The sequence below is a fragment of the Coturnix japonica genome, chromosome 3 (assembly GCF_001577835.2).
Source record: "Coturnix japonica isolate 7356 chromosome 3, Coturnix japonica 2.1, whole genome shotgun sequence".
In the NCBI taxonomy this organism is placed as follows: domain Eukaryota; kingdom Metazoa; phylum Chordata; class Aves; order Galliformes; family Phasianidae; genus Coturnix; species Coturnix japonica.
Window position 1 is genome coordinate 15,325,657 of NC_029518.1, and position 16,711 is coordinate 15,342,367.

Here is a 16,711-nt window from a genome sequence, read left to right on the forward strand (position 1 = left end):
AGGCTGAGGAGTCCCCGCCCCCCCGGCATCGTTATCTCCCCTGATTGGCTATTCCAGCTGTCAGGGCGGCGGGCTCTGCCTCCCGCGCTCCTCGCTCAGCCCTCAGGGCTCACTTGGCTGCCGGCGCCTCAGCCGCGCAGGGCGGGGCGGGCGCTGCCCTCAGGGTAACGGAGCCGCGGTCGAGCCGTGAGGAGAAGCCGCCCCTTCGCCATAGCCCGGTCAGCTCTCCTCGGCCTCGTCTGAGCTCAGCCCCGCTGTCGGGAGGGCTGTGTAACGTCACGAGGCCGGAGCATGAAGCGGGACGCCGGGAAGGAGCCGGCGTTTCGAACTGGTAATAGCGTTGTCTGCGTTATTAGTTTATAATAATGCTGTATGCGTAATTAATTAGGAGTTAAGGACGCTCCTTGGCTTGTAATTCTCGCTTTACCTCTGGGAGCCCTCTGGAACCGCAGTGTCACAGAAACCGAAGGTCCCTCTGACCCCAGCCCATAACTCAAAATGGCAGAAATCACAGAATCACAGAATGACCCGGGTTGGAAGGGACCTCAAGGATCATGTAGTTCCAACCCCCCTGCCTGGCAAGGCCACCAAACATACACCTTTACTAGATCAGGTTGCCCAGGGCCCCGTCCAACCTGCTCTTGAACACCTCCAAGGACGGGGCATCCATCTGAGTGCAAGGGAGCACTGGAACACGCTCCCAGAGGTGTTGTAGAGTCTCCTTCTTGGAGATGAAATTCAAGACCCACTTTCCTGTGTGACCTACTGCAGGGAATGGTTGGACAGGATGATCTCCAGAGCTCCATTCCAACCCGTATGATTCTGTGACTGTTTGAACAGCGTGTCCAAAAGCAGTCAGAGGTACAGGGCAGACAATGCTCTTCCCTGTGACTCATGTTCTTAGGCAGTGAGAGTGGAAATAACAGTGTGTTACAGCAGCTGTTGGTTGCTGTACTCAGGATATAAATAAAGAGGTGATGTATTTTTAGATCATTAAAATACTGAAGTAAATAGGATGATAAAATAATACAATGAGAATTAAAGACATAATGAGAAAGTCTAGCAGTTCTGTAAACAAAACATGTTCTGCTCCAGAGGTAAGGGGTGTGTGGCTGTAAGGACTTGCCATTGTCTGGCCAAAATAGATGTTGCTAAAGGTGTTTAAAGATATCTAACTGTGATCGGAAATGCCTGAACCAGGGTCTCTGATTTCTTCATGTTTTCTATTATTTTAGGAACAGTTTTGGCAAATTCCTCTCTATGAACCAAACTCAATTTAATCTGCTTCTGCATCTCTGTTTCGTACAATACTATGAACAGTTTGCTTACCAGGATGACTTTTAAGCTTAAGCCTGGAATTTCTGTTGTCCTCAAACCCACTGAAATTAAAATAATCCATAACATAAAAACATACAAACATAAAAAATCCATAAAAACAACAGGAAAACATCATCACAAAGAAAGCAAGACCTTATCTATCAGTGTCACATGAATATCTAAGGGCTCATAGTGACTCACTTAAGGTGTATTAATAATAATGAATCAAGGTTAGTACACACAAGCTGCTGCTCACCTGCACTCTAAGCCTTGTACATAATGTTTCTGAAGATTTCCCCTTAGGGCTGCAGTTCAAATATTAGCACCGCGATCCATCGTGGCACTAAAGGCCTCCTCATCCATTGGAATGATCCTGCCAAAGAACGAATGGGTCTGCTGATAAGAAAGGTTTCTGTTGGTTGCTGTGAGCACTCAAGGAGTACTAGAGCTCAGTACACAGAGGCAGAGTGCTTGCACTGAAGGTTTGTAAAGCCACAAGTTTCAGTGGGAAAATTAATACAGGATTCCATAAAGATTCATAAACTGAACAGTCCATGTCAGCCAAACAAAGCTTAAGCAGATGAGAAAGATATTAAATAGGAAAGTATTGTTATTATTATTATTCTGTTTAATCACTGAGTCTTCCTGGTTTAAGCAGTCCATGGAACAAATCCAGATTTATTAGGTTTTTGGCAAGTTAACAAGTTTCCTACATGACAGTTTCTCTTTTAGGAGACAAAGAAATGCAGCACGTAGCGTGTCGTCAGATGGCACAAGGGTAGGACAAAAATCCTGCACTGTTTGGTTACACATAAACCAAAGCAGGCAGCACATCCCTGCCCAAGCAGGAAGGTGTGATGCAGTGAGCACAGCTCCACCACAGCAGAGGACATGCAGGCTGCTCCAGATACAGTGCAAAGTGCCACAGGCATGGAACTGGATTGCTTTAGAATAGTTCACAGCTAGTGAACTCCAACGTGAAATTACTGATTAACATAAGAATGGCCTGATGCTGCAGTTTTCCAGTTACATTCTTCAAACCACGAGGAATACCAAGAGATTGGGTAGTCCTACCTGAAGGCTGATTTAAATGCATGCTGTGCCATCCTATTTCCAAGAGGCTGACGATGCTGAAAATTCCCTGGGCAGTCTTAGCACTTCCCATAGTTAACTGTTAGAAGAGCAACTGGATTTCTGTTTCCAAACAGCCTTAACTTTTATGTGAAGAAACTATGTAAAGACATCCTCATAAACATCAGTCACTTCTGTGATTAATGAAAGGGGTGTTTGGAATGTAAGAATTTACTAGTGCTTGAATCTGAGCAATCTATATTGTCACTTTCCTTCCACCCTGAGCTGCTCAGTACCAGCCCTTACTACAAGTCATAAAGCTACAGTCTGATAGCTGCCTGCAAATCAAATGCACGTTACATCATAAACAACACCTTAGTCTGACTGGTTTGAGGTTCTCCCTTGCACAGATGATACGGTCGCAGACTGCAACAATTGCTGTACTTTACCATGTTGACACAGTAAGCCTTGTAAACTTGCGCAGAAATCTATGAAGTGAAAATTAATTTCGTTTTACTTCAGCCTAGGTATCAACTTGTGTATTGCAGAACACATCCTTTTTTATTTAATAAGGGCCAGAAGTTAACGTCCAGCTATTTTCTCTAAGCTATTAATTCACTCTGTTTTCTACATTCTGTGCCACTGAAAAGGATTCAAGTCCTTTTGGGACCATCCAGTGCCGATCTCTCCCTCCCCAGGAAGTGGGAAGAAAATAGGCTGGGTGCTTTTCTTGTGTCCTTGGTGGCGTTTCTCAGAGCTTGCTTGTACTGCCCCCCTCTACCCACGCAGCTGAGTGGCCTTGGTTCAATTGTAGCGTGCTTGGCGGCGTGCCGAGGCTCAGGATGCACCTGCTGGCCTGCAGCATGTGATACTTCCTTGAGCTGGAGGTTCCGACTTGGCACCACTCATGGACAATATTTCACGTAACAATACACTGTTGTTCTTTGAATCTCACTTTACACGTGGCTACAGGTTCACCAGCATATTAAAAAATGGCACTGCTGATCAACTGGAATGTCCTCGTGTGATGTGAGGAGTGGCCTTTTGCATCTTGGAGAAGCAAACAAAGAAACTAAGGTGAAAGATATTAAGAGATATTAAGAGATGGACTAACGAGCCTTTTCAATAAATGCAATTCACGAGTTTATGCTTATGAGCAGCGGAAGACCAGTAATGGCAAACTGGCCTTTTCAGACTTGCATTTTCAGTGCCATGCCAAGTTGAACTGGGTGCCACCTAAGCCAAAAGCCCCCAAAAAATAATAATAAAAAAAAAGGAAACCATAAGTCAAACAATAAAGCTACGTAGTTTAGTACATTAAAACAAAACCAAGGACAATGGTATTTGTATAAGGTTCCAAAAATATACAGATGAGAAAGTCATTGTATACAGCTCCGAGGTTGTTAAAGCGAGCAGGGAGATTGAACAGTGCGGGACATGCTTTTCCAGTTACAAGCTCAAAACAGAAGTGCAAAAGAAGTTAAAACTTCATCTGAAGTGATTTACCTGTCAGGACAAAGAAGTCTGGAATATCGGCCTCAGCATTACAGAGAAATCTCCACCCCAACACACACACACAGAATAGCTTACATTTTTTTGTGATACAGCATTTCATTCAAATGGTGTCCCCATGAGTTTGGTTACCACAGGGACAGGTTGTCTGATTCTCATGTTTGCCTATGTATCAAGTGATGCATAGGCAGCTTCTCAGCTCTCCAGCTTTGGCCAACAATACCTGCAGGTAGCCTGGCTCCCAAGCTCTTGCCGCTAGCTCTGCAAGACCACCTTGCTGTAAGAAAGCAGCTGTGCTGAAAGCAGGTGTGGAGCTATGGCTGAGGAATGAAGGCATCGCTCTACAGGTCTGTACTCAGAGTGAAGGACAACTTGAGATGAGTGCTTTTAGCAGGCTAAGCTCTACGTGCATCTATCCATGCAAATATGGCTCCCAAGACCTAGAACTAGGGCGTGTGACAACTGGACAGAAGGCCTTTCCTTGTAAGTTTACAAAAATATATAGGCAATAGCGTAGCTTAAGAAGTCAGTTTTACTTGTTACAGAGATCCCAAAAAATTATTCACTGCTTTTCAGACATTCCAGACAAGGTCACTTGTAACAAAAAAACAAAGTCAGGTTTTCTAAAACATGATTTTAAAAGCGTGTCTTTTCTTCAAGTGAACAGGACAGCTGTTTTTAAGCTCAACTTTTTAGTCAGTTAAGACTGAATTTATTTCAGATTTCATGTGAACATACGCAGAAACACAAATAAGTTTACTTTCAACACATTTGCACGGAGGAAAAAAAAAACAAAAAAACAAAAAAAAAATAGGTTATTGTTTCAAAATGGTAACAGAGCAGGACTGGTTAGTATGTATCTATTGCAAATCTTAAAGATCCTGTGCATTAGGCCCACCCATCCAGAAAGCAGGGGAAAAGTCTCAATGAAAGAAAATTCATGTTCAAGTCTAAGTGATGTGTTGAAGAGCCAGCAGCCTACGGGACACCATGAAGCGAATCACAGTATCCAAATGAGCAGACCTGCTTGGGCTACTAAAGCAGTGTATCCTCCTGAAGGCGTCGGTGACTCCCCAAGTTATTTTCTGTTTCGAAGGCGTTTAGATTTCCTAGGACAGTCTGTGGATTCAACCGCCTTCCTCCGTTTTCGAGGAGATTGTTCATTTGAACCAGTACCCGAAGAACTTCCTACCGCGCTCTCCATCACCTCTCGCAGCTTGCGTTCGAGCTCAGCCAACCGGGCGTTCTGTTCACCTATGATTTGGGTTTGCTCTAGCAGTTTCTGATCTTGATCTTGGAGCTGTTTCTGTTGCTCTTGCACTTTGGTGCGGAGCTCTGAGATTTCCCGCTTTAGCACTGTCACACCCGCACCGTTTGCTTTCACTTGCTGCTGGAGTTTGGTGACTTCCTGTCTCGAAGGATTCTGCTTGGAGAACAGCTGCATTGTTGTTAGTGCTGCAGAAGGCCCTGGAACTTCAGAGAAAACACTGGTTAGTACTCCGCACCTTTTCAACAAAAGCAAAAATCATGTCCCGGTTCTCCTGCTTTGCTTAGCCCTACACCCCAAACACAAATCTGAGTACTGAGTACTGGCTGCAGGTTATGTGAACATGGAAACAGACTTACAGTTCTTTTAAGTATCTAACAAGCACGTGGTGTTTCAGGGCGTAGCTGTTCAATTTTAAAGGCTTGGATTTCCAGTAGCATGGAAAACTGCTCGTTCCTCATTTTCCATGTACGAGCCCCCCTCGTTCAGCCAGATCAACAATTACAGAGATAACATGTGATCAGCTAGACTTAGTGACACATGTGAAGTCAAAAACCTGCAGCTATAAATTAGATGTATTACATGACAGCTAGACTAAATGTATTTCAATAGGACGCTCTTATTCTGCTGTCACAGTTATAGACAGCTACAATTCTGTTTTTCATTCAGGGCTTAACAAGATATTTCAGTTTACCTTACTTTTTAGAAGAAGGGGATTTATTTTCCATGATGATGTATACTCATTCTTCCTAAGTCCTAAAATCATACTGGAGTTTGAGCTTGGGAATGTTGTTTTTATTAAAATTCCTGCAAATCAAGGAGACTAACAGCTACTGTATAATTTCTTTCACTTTTTCTAACAAAAAAAGGTAGCCACCACTTTTTCTACCATTGTACTCTTCTAGCAACGCAGTGCAAGTAAAATGCAACTTTTAAGCACTATAAAGACAGAACAATCTGGAACAGCCTTGAACATTTCTCTTCTTTTTTTCTTTAAGATCCAGTTATTTGACACTAAAGGGTTGCCACTGGATATACTATTCCCTCAACACAGGGTAGGTACATTCACATCACATTAAGCCTCGGCTTTGATGAGCACATTGACATCCACTATGGTTTTGGGCAATGCTTCCTCAGCTGACAGACTCAGTAGAACTGTATATATAATATATAATAGTAAGTATAATATATAATAATATAGAATAATATCCAAATATAATTAAGAGGTGGAATACAGACTTACAGTTAAAGGGATGGACAGGACATGCAACAAACCACAAGCAGCTCCTTCGGTTCAGCCTATCATTTTTAGTTAAGCTGTAACACTTCTTTTGAGTTACCCCTTCAGAGAGTATATTTTGCAATCCCTAATTCTCCAGTGGTGTTCAGTACAGGGAAAACACTATAGTTCTACTAACCCTATGCTTCTGGCCACTCTATGAGGCAACTACCTTAACACTTTGGCTCAAATGAATTACGGAAGACCTGAGAGGCTATGCAAAACACCGGTTTGTTTATTTACAGACTATTATTTTAGCTGCCTTTTCAGTGTTAACCTCAAGTTTTTGATTGTTAACATATACCTTAGTGCTCTGGGAATGTGAAGGAAGCACATACTTGTGTGTTCTAGCTCTCTACGTACTACAGAAGCTCAGGCCAATTCATCTGCTGATTCTTACTAAATATAAAAGGCGTCTTGAGTTGTCATCTCATGTGCCAAACTTCAACCAAATGCAACGATAAAGTCTCATTCATTGGTGGCACAAAAGTGTTTGTTTAATGAATACACACTATGCATAATTATAACATACATTCAAGTGACCGTTCTTTTGCCGATACAAAGCCTCCTTAACTTACAAAGCAAATGAATTTCATGGTTGGCATTCTTAAGAAACAAGTATCATTAATTCTTATGTGATAAAGCTCACTTATTGAAGGGAGGGAGCTTTAAAATAAAGTGCTCTGAGTTTTTAAAAAATAAAATAATTAAATTCAACAACAATAAAAAAAACCACTTAACTATACATTGGAATTAATACCTGGGGCAGCTCCTATCAGGCGTCCTGATACATCTGACCCAGGAAGCTTCCTTTTCAGAATTGGAACAATCTTCTCATCAAAATATTCCATAGCCATGGAAGAAATGTCCCTTAGTTCTTGAAGAACTTCATGAGCTCTCTGAGGAGCTCTTGTAGAGTTTACATACCTTAGAACACGGTAAATTTCATCTATTACCTAAAACATTTAAGAAGAATTAGGATTTTTCTGATAAAGACAAGATTATTTCAGATCATTCTAAAAGCATCGGCACATCAGAGGCTTTCACTACACAGCTATTACTCTTGCATATCACTACGTGTGTTAGTTCTTTATTGGCATTTGGAAATGGAGTAGTTTGCGATATACCAGACAACCCATTCACTTGATGGATCACAGTTCTATTGAAACTCATGAAATAACATCTTTGTGAGATTGTTTTACTGCATCCACACTGGCATTTAATGCGCTCAGTAAGTACCATCATTTCTTTTTGGAGAACCAAGATGGAAGCCATATAGCTAAGCAGTCATTCCAACAGCCAGTCACGAGACACACGCAGCATAGGAATGGAATAACAAGAATTACTGTTATGTCAGTCTGAAGAGCTGTAAATATTTAGATGAATTCGCTTGCTCCCACTCAAAATATTACAAATTTGGATTACACCCAAAATGTATTAATTTATGAAATACCAATCCAGGACTGGCAGAGAGCATAAGCACCCTCTTAACAGGCTTGAAAAGCAGCCTTTTGTTTAGCAGGACTACGGAGATGAAAGACACCTCACTAATCTAAGAATTAAAGTCCGAGCAGGCCAATTTCAGTTTCTTACTATAGAAACTACCAAGCCAGGTATTTTGCACATGCCTAAGAATGGCTCCAGACTCTACTGAAGGATATGGGCCTTAAGAGCTTAGAATCAACAGGGCTGAGTCTTGTGTTTTCATAAAGGAAGCTTAGCTAAAAAGCTGCAAAAGCTGGATGTCACCAAAGCATCCCAGCTCACAGCAAGCTCCCAAAGGCTTCTTTCTCTAATTTTATCCTCATTATATCCCATCAGCAACAACATCCACAAAGCATTCTTTTGCTATCCTCAACATAAATCTTGCAGCGGCACTTCACTCTGCAGCGTTAAGAACCCTTAACACAATACACTCAACCTCAAACCCGGATTCACATATTTGAACATATGTATTTCCTGAAAGTTCTGCAGCAGCTTCATTCAGACAAAAAAGTTCTGTTGAAACAGGGCAGGTGGGGAGAAACCACAGGCTGAGCCTTGAATAGGCTTTGACCAAAGCCTGACTTTCTGGTGAACTGATGACCGCTGTGAGAGAGCAGCAGTGCTTATCAAGCTCATATACCAAGTAAGCAGGTAAATAAAATCTTTTCTAGCTGTTACACAAGAATACAAATAACATCTTTATGACCCATTGCCCAGAAGGAAAACGGCTGCCAAACTTGTTTGCACAACTCCTACACACCCCAGGTCTAGCTTCAGCACTGCCTTTTCACCTACACCTCAGGAAAATAAGGCAACATTGCTTTTAGGTATTCTATTCAGTACATGAGTATCACAGCATTACATGCATTTGACTTTGTTACATTACACTGTATTTTAAATTAGATATAAATATAAAAACAATATAAATTTAATAAACCTAAGTATATTAAACTATAATAATTTAGATTAATTTAGTATCAAGGCAATAAAAGTATATGGAAATCAAATTACTTCTTCAAGATAAAAACTATTTCATGCTGACAGCCTACCCTGCTCAACTGAATGCAGAAATGCCTGCCATGCTTCGTCCTAGAGCAACCCAGTTATCTGCCCATGAGCAGCAGAACGTTAGGCTAATGGTCACAGACCTTGTTTTGATTCTAAACTATATCTGGGTCACTTCCTCAGATGGTGATTTTGTCCATTCCCTCTATACCTCTGTTTTCACAGCTTATAAAACAGTTCCATCTCTGACATACATCTCACTGGCTTAATTTATACCTTATGCTGGGGTAGCAGTCTGAAATACCAGAACTGTTTAGTAGCAATAATAATGAACAAAGTTTGCCTACAATGTAAAGCTTACTCCACCTAGTATACAGAAATACTGCATCCGTAGTAACACTGAAAGCTGTTCCCACATACTATATACATCTCACTTCAATTAACTTGAAGCATTCAAACCCGTACAAAAAGAACTTGAAGTCTTCTGCTGTATCTTCTGAGGACCTGGACTCCAGCTATTTCGTACAGTTACAAGTCAGAGTTAAACCCTACACATCCTGTGCTGTAAAAATCCTGACGGAAAGTAGATATTAAATTTTAAATAGTATTTAGATATATTCTGGTTCTTTCATTTCACACTGCCTGTTACAGAGGAGCATTAACTTGCGTGTTCAAAGTATCTCCATCAGTATGTGTATACATTACATAATCTGGGGCAGCTGAGACAAATGTACTTGATGTTACACAGTCATGTTTTTTTTTACAACATACACACTGACATAAATGAGCCTACATTTTACCTTTCCAGGTATGAAGCAACAGAGATTGGAATCCACGTACTTCATGAAAGTCATATTTAACAAAGAGAGTCTCGTTTCTACAGCAGCAAGGATGTCTGCATGACGGGCTAACGAATGGTTTCTTCTTTCGGACTCTCGTCTAGGAGACAGATCATTAAGTGATTTACATACAGTAATTTAACAACGAGCCCACAAAACAAAACTGTAACTATCACTCAAGTTAATATAATCCTTAAAACAATTTAAAGGTTTGAAAACAGAACCACCACATTTGTTCTGTTTATGGACAAAAAATGGCAGAAATTACATATGGGCTCACAATAGCATAGCACAATTTCTCAAGACAATTTTTTTCTCTAAATAATTACATCTTTTGTTACCCATAAACTCTGTATGTCATTTGGGACTCTAAAAACAGGCTTTCAGTACTAACTAGTAGCAGACAATGAGTCAAGGTGGTTATTTTTATCCTCCCATATTCCTGCATTTAGTATTTCAATGCGACACGCGGATTTATTATAGCATTATTGCTTGCTACAAAGTTCAAGCTGAGGTACAACCTTCTGACAAATGATCTCAGCAGTAAGTAGCATTTAGTTTCTTCACTCTGAATGGGAAATCTGATAGGATATGGCAGCAGCAACTGCACTTATAAGACTGGAAAGAGGAGAAAAGACATTGCTTTAAAGAGAACCTTAAGCTCCCAGTAATGAGAGCTCACATGTCAAGCCTCCACCCTTTCCTAATTTAATCCTTGGCACAGAGGAACCAAGCAGAGCCATAGACAAATCATCAGTTTGCCTAGAAGAGCAATGGCATTTATTCATTCCTAAGAGCCCCTTCTGGATTTGCCAGAAAGGCTGAAGAACACAGGACTCTTCTTTAATCTGTTCAGAACACCAGTGGCAATTTCCAATATTCCAGCTCCTAGTACAATATAACACAAAATACATTCATCTACACAATTCTTTTGTAATTAGATCTTAGATTATAATGCTTTTTTGGGAAAAAACAAAACCAAACCAAGCCAAAGATATTCCAATTTCAAGATATGTAAACCAAATTAGGCAGCAAGAATCTCCCTTTCCATATATTGCTGAAAAAAATCTAGCACACTGAAGTTGAACTCCAATTTTAGCTGGTACATACCTTGGCAGCTGAGCTTTAACTTGCTTTTGACACAAGTTGTGGTATCTTTCCACTTTTAGAAATCCCTGATTTAACATTCGTTGACAAACCAAGTCCATTCGTTTACAAACCTGTATTTAAGTAAAACAAAACAAATCTCTTGAGTATCAAAAAATGTCACAAGACACTTTTACTGTCATCTTACACATACTTGCTGAGTAGCACAAGATTCCCTCAGATTGTCTCAGAAAGATGCCTCAGAAACAAGAAATGATGTTTTTCCTTCAATGCATACAGTTCTTTTGGAAAACAGGCCATTCAAATTAAAGAATTATGCACTATAGTGCACAAGAAGCAAGATTCCTTTTCATATAAAAGTATTATCTGCTTAACAGATTCATTTGCTGGTTGCACTGGATACCAGAAGCTGTTTTCTTTCACAGTGGTAGGTAATAATGACATTAATACCTGCTCTAATGCTACCAAACCCCTGATCTAGAAAGTCACACTTGCACAAGGGCTATGTTAACTTTAACTATACACTTATTCAGCAGGAGAAAAGCAAACAAGCAAAGAACTCCAAAATCCTGGATACACTGTTAGGGAAAACCAGTGGAGAAGCACAAAGAGAAATTTTCATCATGTTTATACTGACATCTGGTGGCAGAAAATACCTCCCATATCCGAACGGCAGCAAGCTGTAACAGCTAAAAAGAACTGCATTGGATTTTTAAGCATCAAGATTTTCTAATCTTACTCATTTGCCCTGGTTTCTGGACATTGTCCATGTATGTGACAACAAGCAGCCTAGAACCAAACACTAATTTGATACCATTAGAAACCAAAAGTGTTTGTCTGCAGTTTATTTAAGCAGTCACCTCTTAGTTCTCAGCTGGTTCCTGATGATAGCATTTAAAAACATGGCACCTGAAGTTACAACAATATGTCTCTTATAGATTGCACTATCACCATTTTCAGTGCTCATATTGGTCCATGACAGTTCCTGATACTTCCTATCTCAACAGACTGTAACAGCCAGAAGTTCAAACCTGCTCGTATCTGCCAAGTTTTGTGGCTATTACCTTACTCTAATCATAAAGCTACATCAGCCCAAGTTCACTCAAATGCCAGCCCAACTACAAGTCTGTGTGCAAATTTCAGTGTTAGAAAGTTGTTCTGAGCCCACATAATTATTCCCAACTTCACTATCAGATGACTAGTATCAAAACTGGAGGTAAAAATATATTCCAAGTGTTTAGATTCATTGTGAGTTCTTTTTTAAGATCAATAGAGGCTCCACGGACACAGTATTTCATAATGCCTTTCTAGGTTGAAGAATAAGTGACAAAATGCTGATGACTTCAGCGAGCCTTAAAATAGAAATGCCTGTAAATACAGATTTATTGAAACTGTGGGAAGATTAAAGCTGAGCTGTCCTTATTTGCGCTCTGCACTGGTGCAAAGTTACTGCAGACACTTCTGATGTGTAACTGATTCCAAGGTAATCTTATCTTCAGAGTCTTCATGGAAGGCATTTATTAACTGATTGCTTTTCATTGCGGGATTGTTTGTTTGCAGTCATGTTTGCTGTGGCAATAGCCTGAATGGAAATGGATTTCCAAGCTTAGACTAATGTCAATGTTATCCCAAATCAGAAGTGTTCAGCTCCCATCTTGGCTGACCGCATCTGGGAAGAGAACTTAGAGCAGCACGAGCCCATCCTACTGTTTTAGGACAACTGACTAAAGTTTGTAACTGTGACACCGCTTTTGTAAACTGTTATGTAACATCCATGCTCTAAACTAACCACCCTTCACTAGGAGCACTACTCACCATTCCAAATGTCACATCAATGCATCCCAAAATGAAGACTTGTTTCTTCCAGATGTGGATGTCACCACGTTTAATAGATGGTACACATATATATTTAGCGGTAAAATTCAAAGTGATTTCAGAAAGCAATATTAGCTCAATTTTACTCCATTTTATTCAGGAAAGTGCAGGCTCCAATTAAGTGAGTACAGCATCATACAAATAAGGCATAATTAAGTGAAATGACTTGTTCCTGGGAAATGGCCCTAGGTTTTCATTCCTGCTTTGCCATTTTCCTATTCACAATTTAAAGCTTCTTAGAGAAGGGAGAAAAATATTGTTCCCTCCCCCTCCAGCAGCATTCAAACCTATCAGTTTAGGGAATCCGTGCTTTTTGTCAGTGTGTGTACAGTGCGTTTAAGCTTTGTTTAGGCCAATTGATGTCCTGCCTTCCCCAAGGTGCTTTAATCCTTACAATGTGGCATTCCATGGGATAATGAGGCTGTTTAAGAGCACACTTTTAATGAGCATGAGACCTGAGGAATTTAATCACCGCCATTCAATTAATTTGGTCCCACAACGTATCCTTAGCAGAACGTTACTCATTATGAAATGCATTATGAGAAGCAGCTCAAGTAAGTTCTCAAAGAGAAGTCTAAAGACATGGAGATTTTGGAAAGGGTCCAGAGGAGGGCCACAAAGATGATCAGGGGGCTGGAGCACCTCCCCTATGAGGACAGGCTGAGGGAGTTGGGTTTGTTCAGCCTGGAGAAGAGAAGGTTGTTGCGGGTGACCTCATTGCAGCCTTTCAATACCTGAAGGGAACTTACTCCCAGGAGGGAGTAAACTCTTCGAAAGGGCTGACAATAGCAGGACACGGGGAAATGGTTTAAGTTAAAAGAGGGAAGATTTAGGTTGGATGTTAGAGGGAAGTTCTTCACTAGGAGAGTGGTTAGGCCCTGGAACAGGCTGCCCAGGGAGGTTGTGGATGCCCCGTCCTTGGAGGTGTTCAAGACCAGGTTGGACGGGGCCCTGGGCAACCTGATCTAGTAAAGGTGTATGTTTGGTGGCCCTGCCAGGCAGGGGGGTTGGAACTACTCCTTGAGTAGTCTCCTTGACTCCTTGAGGTCCCTTCCAACCCGGGTCATTCTGTGATTCTGTGTGTGATTCTGTAATCCTGAAGTTATGTGCCCTTAAAAACCTGACAGTGATGAATTTCCGTTATGAACTTGTGTCTAAACCACGTTATTTTGAAAGGCTACCATCATTCTCCATCCATATTGTTACATCCAGTCTCCTCACCTCTGTTTCAGTCTCCAGTGAATTCCCAAAATAACACCTTTAGTTTTGCATAGCAATTGAGAAGATCATTTTACATCTAGTACTATTCCTCATACGTGCATCTCTACTGATATTTATCCACTTTGTTTTTGCTGGTCTGTTTTGCAGGTCTGACAGCATGCTAGAAATATTAAGTATCATATCAGAAAACAGCTTGGGTTGGATGGGACTTTGGAGCCCTCCCAGTTCCAACCCCCAGCCGTGGGCAGGGCTGCCCCCACCCCCAATACAGGCTGATAAGGGTCTCATCCAACCTGGCCTGGAGTCCCTCCATGGATGGGGCACCACAGCTTCTCTGGGCAGAGCCAGGGCCTCGCTGCCTCTTGAGTTAAAAGACTGCACGGTGTGTTTTGTGCAGTATGAATAAAAGCAGAGCTTCTGCTTCAAGCGCTGCCAGTTTAGAATCAGGTTGCTGATCTGGGACAAATGCAGTCCAATTCTCTGCAGAAATACACGTGTAATACTATCTGGTTTAAGCTAATGAGCTCTTAAACTAGAAACAGCACAGGGAAGTTGACTGAGGTTTACATAAGCTGCATATTAATTCCCTCACTATTATTCCATACGTGATCTCATACAAAATTGAGCAAGATCGCAGCCTGTCATATTATGGCACAGTTTACACGAGGCTCCTGTGACAGGCAGTTGAAGACTGATAAATTCTGATCTCCTTGCTGACCTTTGAGCTTTTTTGGGCACAATGAAGTTCGCAGGTGGAGCTCGTATCTTTTATTAGATCCGTTAGCCCGGCAGGCAGCCTCTCAGGCAGAGAGGGCTTTAGTCTTCCTTTCATTATTTCATTATTTCTAATGGAAAAACAGGGCCCTGGGCAACCTGATCTAGTAAAGGTGTATGTTTGGTGGCCCTGCCAGGCAGGGGGGTTGGAACTACATGATCCTTGAGGTCCCTTCCAACCCGGGTCATTCTGTGTGATTCTGGCCTCGGAGCAGCGGCCTCGCCGCCCTCTTTACTCGGGGTCTTACGTGTCCAGCAGCCCCACAGTGTACAAATGGGATGAAGGGCGTTAAGAGGCGGCAGGGCTCCGCTAGGACGGCGGGCACGGCGCACACCTGCACGCCCGTACGGGAGGCGTGGGGCGGGCACAAGGGAGAAGCCCCGGCCCGGCCCAACCGCCTTCCCACCTCCTCCTCCCCGGCGCCGTTCCCGCTCCAGCGGCCCCGTGCTGGCCGCGGCACGGCCCCTCGCCCACTTTCCCTCCCCTCCCCAGCCCCTACCAGGCGGAGCTGGCTCGTCTCGTCGTAGGACAGGAAGCTGAGGATGCTCTCGATGGCCACGATGGGCAGCCCCATCAGCGTGTTGCTCTGAGGCGGCTGCTCCAAGGGCGCCGGGGCCTCGGGAGACTGCGAGAGCGGGGGCGGGGAGAGCCGCGCCGAGCCCGGGGCGCCGCCTTCCCCCTCCGACAGGAGCCGCTCCTCCGCCGCCGCCATCTTACAGCCCGGCCTTCCTCCGCTGAGGGCGGGCGGCCGGCCTTCCTCTGACGGCACTTCCGCTGTGCTGCGAGGCGGGCGGGGTCTGCCCTGGGTCCCACAGGTCCATGTGGGGTCAGGGGGAGAGGCAGAAGTGGTGCTGTCAGGGAGTTTAGAGCAGGATAAAAGCGTAAGTGGGCTTTTGAACGACAGTTGGTTCGACGGCTGCTTGGAAACAGAGAAATTCCACGGTGCGTTCTAGATCCGGCGTGTTCTTTATTCTGTTCTTTACTCCCCGCTGCAAGTTGCACAGCTAGGCATCCAGACAAGGCTTGAGTATCTCTAGTAGGAGATATGTCCTCAACCACCACAGGACAGATCCTCAGAACATACAACCACAGAATCATAGAATCCCTGGTGTTGAAAGAGACCTCTGACAGCCATCTAGTTCAACTCCCCTGCAATGAACAGGGACACCACAGCTAGATCAGGTTGCCCAGCCTCACCTTGAAAGTCTCCAGGGAAGGGCCATCAATCATGTCCCTAGGGAACCTGTTCCAGTACCTCACCACCCTATAGCTGCTGTGCCACAAAGCTGCAGTGATCCCCCAGCACAGCCAGGCATAACTGAGGAGACAAAATGAACAATAAATCAAATTCTGCCCTTTTATTTGCTTATACATTTGTAATGTTTCTTGGTCACGGTAGCTGTATCTGGTGTGGGAGTGCAGAGCAATGGGACCAACAAACTGTTTCTAGAACGTTCCTGATGCTTCTGAGTGTGGTCACTGGCACTTGCACTGTAGCTTCACAGCCATTTTTCTCTGATAGGAGTGGGCACAATTGTTGAAAGCTAGTAGTGTTGAGTGTGCTTATAATCTTAGGGAATGGTGCTGCTTATAACTGCCTTACTGAAGGCAGTGAACGTGAGAAATGACAGCAACAAAGCCTATGGGAAAAAGTCATAAAACGTTTGGGGAGAATGGGACTGCTCATTATAGTACCTGTGCCAAGGTAGTACAGCTTTAATTACTATAGGACTAAAGCAGTAGCTGCCTGCAGCACCTTGGTACAATTTTTTTTTTCAGCTAAACTTCTTATCTTTGAAGGTTTATCATGACCTTTTTAATGTACAGCTTCTCCCTTGGAAACCCGCCTGGAACCTCTATGGTAAAGGAAAGAGATGGAAAATGTAAGGGTGAGACTTTATGTGTGTCATCCTAATGGCACTCCAAAAATGTGCACTGAAATTAATATTTCCTTTTTA

At 42.7% G+C, this 16,711-nt stretch overlaps 1 protein-coding gene across 1 annotated transcript; it reads right to left on the reverse strand.

Annotated features, from left to right (window-relative positions):
- Positions 1-3,675: 3,675 nt before the first annotated feature.
- FBXO28 (F-box protein 28) lies at positions 3,676-15,671 on the reverse strand. The gene is made up of 5 exons (XM_015857165.2): positions 15,253-15,671; positions 10,886-10,995; positions 9,737-9,875; positions 7,207-7,402; positions 3,676-5,373 (listed from the first exon to the last, which is right to left on the reverse strand). Exons 1-5 carry the CDS (start codon positions 15,463-15,465, stop codon positions 4,979-4,981), a joined length of 1,053 nt encoding a protein of 350 aa, XP_015712651.1. The 5' UTR covers positions 15,466-15,671; the 3' UTR covers positions 3,676-4,978.
- Between the last annotated feature and the right edge of the window lie 1,040 nt (positions 15,672-16,711).